This window comes from Gavialis gangeticus, unplaced genomic scaffold, assembly GCF_001723915.1.
Source record: "Gavialis gangeticus isolate Ggan-Ray unplaced genomic scaffold, GavGan_comp1, whole genome shotgun sequence".
Lineage (NCBI taxonomy): Eukaryota > Metazoa > Chordata > Crocodylia > Gavialidae > Gavialis > Gavialis gangeticus.
The window spans coordinates 128489611-128495696 of record NW_017729025.1 but is presented as its reverse complement, the minus strand read 5'-3'; the positions used below and the strand labels follow the sequence as shown (position 1 = coordinate 128495696).

Genomic DNA, 6086 nt, shown 5'->3' with positions numbered 1-6086 from the left:
AAATTACCACAATTTAGCTACTGTACTTATTTGATTCCTATATGAGGTTTGTCCCTCCATTTAACATAGTGGGGGAGAATGCCCATTGTCTTGGAATCAAAAGGGAAGAGGCCAGGCAGCTGCTGATGATGTTCTTGCTCTGACTTAGCCCTGGGTTGGGGCTCAGTTGCAGATGCTTCTTGTTCCTCAGCACCTCTGCGTCCCCTGTGTCTCCTCCATGCAACCTCAACCCCCCACCCCCAACCCCATCAGCTACTTCCCCTGCAGCCTTTGGCCCCCACTCACCTTGCCCCTATCTCCAGTGCCAAAAGGTTTTTTCCTTTCTCCAGCCTGGAACACTAAGCACAGTCCCAGCACAGCCCTATAGAAGCAGTGTTGGATCCATGCCACTTTCAAGGGTAAGTGATTGGGGAAAGGGGGAGGAGAGAAAGAGGGGCAGGTTGGGGGAGATTTGGAGGATGGGGGCCCAAAGCTGCTGCCTGCCCTCTGCTACCTCCGCACTGCCTGCACCACCCCCACTGCCTGCCTCTTACCACTGCTTTCCCCACTGCATTGGTGGTGGGGATGAATCTAAGATGATTCTTCAATAATTAGATTCTATACATGGAAAATTATAACAAATTTATAAAATTTTTCCATGAATAGAATCTAATTATTGGGGGGTCACTTTAAATTCAGGGGCATCCTGGATTTGGGTAGCTATAGCAATTTACCTGTCCTCAAATCATAGTAACTTTGGTCTACTCTCCTATCTAACTAATGCCTGTGCATGCACTTGTCATCAATAGTTATAAGGCTTTTACACTATTTACATCTGTTCCCATTTCCTCCTTGACCCATCGCATTCCTCTGCCGCCCTTACTTCTGCCTCTTTTTTTGTCTTCTGTGCACACTAGACTTCAAGCTCCAAGTCTTCTCTCTCTTATACATGAATGGTAGTAAGATTTAACAGAGGCAAAGCACAGTGCTAACAACCACTTGTTTTAGAGAAACTGGCATACTTTGTGGTCATACTCTGCCACAACGTTTTGTTTCAGGAAACTGTGAACACTAGCCGATACCTACACATTTGATCCATTAACTGTCACCTGGATCAAACCATAATTTTTATTCACTCTGCCCTCAATTCATTCTGCTCCTGTTTTTATAGAATGGTGTGAGGCTTTGTATGAAGGACTGATCTCATCCAGCAATAAAAAACCCAAATTAAAGTTGTTCCCATTCTGGTTTGTTGGGGGCCTATTAGGAGGTAAGTTTAAGCCATTTCTTCTGTAAATGGCTAGTTTATGGCTCCCCAAATGTACACATGGTATATATATGGTGCCACTATAGCCTCATTTCATTAGGATTATACAGCCTTCTTGGAAAGGACTCATGGTAAAAAGGTAATTTATGTAAGATCCAGATTTACTTTCTGCTTCAGTTCCTAAAGTGTTCAAATCAGGGGAAACAGAGTGATAATATGTTCACCAAAAGCTAAAAGAAATAGCTCTTATTTTCCTATTACTTTTTTTTGTTCTTTCATTTTATTCAGCTTGCAACAAGGAAGAATGAGGGTAGTTCACAGCCATATCCCATGAATATATGATATTCTGTATTATTATTATTATTATTTTGCATTCTCAAATTTTAGGAGATTTGTGTTATATAGTTAATTGTTTTAAAGGAGACAAAATACCAAAATATCAACATATTAAGAGATTAAATTTAATGGGTATAGCTTGTAGCAATTTAAACTGTGTGAAGAGTGTGAGCTTTCACTCAGTTCTAATGACTAGAAAAAAATCTAGTTATCAATTTACATAGCTCAAATAAATATATGTTCAATGTTCAGTGAGACTGAAAATGAGCAAAATTGTAGACTGTTCTAGATGAGGAATATAATGCATAGAAAATCTGATTGCACCATTACAATAACTGGTGATACATTTTGATCTTAAATATGTTTTGATCCTCTCATTTTGAAAAAAAAATAATTGAAAAAAAGGGGAAAAAAGCAAATAAAAGAATGATCAGAGGCATCAAAAGGTTTCTAACATGCTGAATATTAAGGTCTGAGATAATATCATTTGTAAAACAGGAAAGTATAAGGAGTATGATTGTAATATATATAATGATTAGTAGAAGAAAGCCTGATGGTCACCTGTACAAGAACTTTCCCGTAATACAAGAACAAGGAGGCACAGAATTTAACTAATGACTGTAAATGTAAGTCCTCTAAAGGGAAATGCATATTTATGACACAAATCACCTCAAATATTCAATAACTGTAGCAAAATGTATCTAAGCGATAAAAATGATCGATCCATTTAAGCACGCTTAGAATCATTTTATTAAATGTAACTTTTTTTTTCCATTCACAAGATGTTTACAACTTTAGATTTTGAAAAAAATCGTGGGACTTAATTATAGTAATGAGCACTGCATAATAGAAAACTCTTACCTGCTGCAAATTTTCTAGCTGTTTTAAAAGGTTTGAATCTCAGTAGGTTTGGCAAATGTAAAACTTGAATCATACATCATTGTAAAAATAAATGCAGATTTATGATCCAATCTAGACTGATAAGACACTAGGGAGTGTTCCCTTGTTAATACAGACTTACAATAATTCAGGTTTCTCATTAAAATCATGCTGTGCTCTTAAAACTCATACAAATAATAAGCTGCAACCTGTGAAACAAGTGAAAATATTATTTAAACTACTTTAAAAAAAGTTACTTTAAATTTTAGTTGGAAGCAAGTGAATCTAAGCAGGCATTCAAAAAGCCCGAGGTAGAATTGATCAAACTTTTGTGGGTTGCTCTAAGCTATTTGTATATTGAACTGGGAGAAAAGAGAACACATGTTCACATTTTGGTGGGTGCTAGGGGGCCTGCCTCCCCTCCCCTCCCCCCCACATGGCTTACAGCAGGGGCTTGAGGGCATGTGTCAACACAGCTGCCCCTGGCAATCTCTGGCACCCTCGTGGTCACCTATCACTCTGTACTGGAAACAATCAGAAGAATCATCAAGCATTTACAACCTATACTCAACAAAGATCAGACTTTGAGAGAAACATTCCCAGTTCCTCTGATCCTGGCTTTCAAACAACCCCCTAATCTAGCCCAACTCATCATCAGACAAAACTCCCCACTGCTCAACAAACATCAAATGGGACACAGTGGGCGCAACTACACATGCCGCTATGGAGCCATTTTTACTGCACCGTCATTTAGTACTTCCATTTGGAAGTACTAGAAGATGTCTTAGTAACAGCTGGTACTGCACCATGCATGGTTATTTTAGGCATTACATCGCTTTAGTGACATGCTATAATGGAGGAACATGTCACTACGGCAACATAGCTGCGGTGTCACGGGTTTTGCCTTTGGATGCTACATTGCCATAGCACATTGCTACGGCAATGTAGCATCATGTGTAGGCACACCTAACCTTGCCTTAACCATAGATACTTAACCTGTCAACATATCTTCACTGTTACTACTATCAACATCCCCCAAAATACACCATCAGAATCCATGGATGGTACATATGGCTTTCTCTAAATGTTATTTACTGATCCAAAGCACCAAATGCCCTCACAGAAAACTCTCAGAAAAAATATGAAGAAAGGAGACAGACATGTCAGCAGGAGCACATTTTTCCCAGAACTACTCCCCTTCTGACTTCACTGTTCTCAGGGGCTCAAGGGAAATCTATCAACCTTTAAAAAGGTGAGTTTGGAAACAAAAATTCATAAGCTGGCTAGACACGAAAAACCAGGGACTGAACATCAATATTGATTTTATGACACTATATTATGCCTGATTCCTGAAATCCTTCTTTCACGCTATAGGGGAAAATGGCCCCCCACTCTTTGGATAGGTCTTGATGTCCCATTAAGCAAGCTCCTTTTCTTCTGCTAATGGTCTGCTACCCCTGGAAATTTCTCCCCTCTCCAATTTCACAGTTTTGCCCACTGTTTTTATTCATCATCACTATGCCTGTTTCTTTCCTCAAACCTGATAAAGAATGTCTTGTATTCAAAAGCTTGTATAACTTATTTATTTACAATAGGGTCCTTCCCTATTTGCTCAAACACCATTTCTAACCTGGACAGCCATATAGAGATTACAAATAATATGTCCACTTTGCTCACCGGAATCCATTATAAATATTGTACTGCAGCACAAAGTGAAAATCACCAGATAAAATAGCATATTGATTGCCTAACTAAAAGAGCAATCTTCACGATGCTTCTTTTAAAAGATTACAAATGTCTTCATGCCCAACCCAGAGAAGACTGATTGAATTTTTTTCCTTATTTCTACTCCACTGACACAAACAAAACAAAAGCTTGCATAGCTTTTAAACAATGCAATTTGTCCTTGCATAGGCAAAACTCCCATTGACTTCACTTGGTTTAACTGAGTATGAACTGACTTGCATAAAAGGAGATCCCCCTCCTGTTTTGTCTAGTTAAAAAAACAGCTGATACAACAACACTGCTAAAAGTCACAAGGGGCAAGTCCAAGGTACCATACATTTTTAAGGTTATATATTGACATGTTATATCATTACATTTACCTGCTGTCGAATTTCTTCTTCCATTTTTACTGGGGATCCCAATTCTGCAACTTGCTTAACACCTTCACTAGCATACCCTCCATATTCCCAAAGGATGTAGTTCTTTGAATGTGAACTCCCAATGATTGCAGACCAATGATTTGTTCGTCCTTTAAAAAGAGAGAGAGAGAGACTCTATTAAGATTGAATGGGGTTACACAGGCTTTCAGATAGATAAACCTCTAATATTACAGAAAGGGAAAATAAATCTTACCAGAGCTCCCTGCCCAAAACGTATTTTCTTTTTCTATTATACTGAAACCCACTTTTAAACACACACTTACCAAAAGCTGAATATTCCTAGTGAGGTTTGTTGACAGCCCTCAATTTCCACTGAGCCCACATTCCATATCTTTGGTTGTGGGGGGGATAGGGAAAGAGCCTTATGCATGTAGAAGTGGGGAAACAGTCTGTGTTGCATCTGAGTGGATACCTCCATGTCCATTTGGTATGAGCCTTTACTTACATTTCCCATTTGTTGGCAATAATGAGGAACAACGAAGATATGTTTGTAAGAAATTTCTTGAATAACCACAACCCAAACAAACTTAAAATATATCTTTCTTGACATAAACTTCTTTAGCCTGCTTGAGTTACTGTTTACATTCAATTTTGCAACATCATATAAAATACTTATGGGGATGATATTACAGAGAACACCCAAGTGACTAATCAAAGGACTTAAAAGTTATTTGCTTAACAGAGATGATCTTCTAACAAAAGTATATCCGATCTGCTCACTGTGTGCCTTCTGCCAGGAGGTTGCCTAATAAGGGTGGATTAATGTATATGCCTCATTGTATTATTATCACATGCATAATCAATATTTGGATGCAACATAAAAAGTAACTAATGAGTCCCAGTTCCCATACTGTTGTAATACCAGGCATCCTGCCCAAATCTAAAATCAGTTAACTCTTCCTCCAATCCCCTACATTGCTCTCCACAGTATAAGCCACTGGCCTTCTTATCCACCTCCTTACTTCTAGCCCCCTTTTCCTTAATTCTTCTATTCCTCAGTATCTAACAATAATAATTCTCTATATAGACTAATGAATGCTTCTGCTTCTGGGTTGACAAAAATATGAATAATTTTTCAGCCAGAGTTCAGCAGTCAAGCTGGAAGTTGCCTTAGGAAGTGGCCTTATCATAGCTATAATCCTGAAAATGTTAGAAGCACTTCTCCTAGCTGTATCAAGCGGCAGACTGCATAAGCAAGTACTTAATGACTGTGCAGTAATTGGCATTACTGCACAGTTCCATCCCCGCACGTTTCTTTCAGACACTACTGTGCAGTAGCTCATTACTACTGAGCAGTAGCAGCGAGTCATGGTTAGTGCCCACCAAGGCTACTGTGCAGTAGCAACAAGCTATTGTGCAGTAGCGTCAGGTGTAGATGCATCCCCTTTGTACCCAACTCCTCTCAGCTGTACTTCTTAAGTGGCATAAAGGGCTTACTACTGGAGGGGGGGGGGGGGGCA

The 6086-nt window shown here is 39.0% G+C and overlaps 1 protein-coding gene across 1 annotated transcript in view; it reads right to left on the bottom strand.

The window, feature by feature from the left end:
• Positions 1 to 6086, bottom strand: part of SPON1 (spondin 1) — a 465900-nt gene that overhangs the window by 286721 nt on the left and 173093 nt on the right. The window contains exon 6 of the mRNA XM_019519535.1: positions 4567 to 4715. Coding sequence (XP_019375080.1) covers positions 4567 to 4715 — 149 coding nt within the window. The remainder of the gene's footprint in view (positions 1 to 4566; positions 4716 to 6086) is intronic.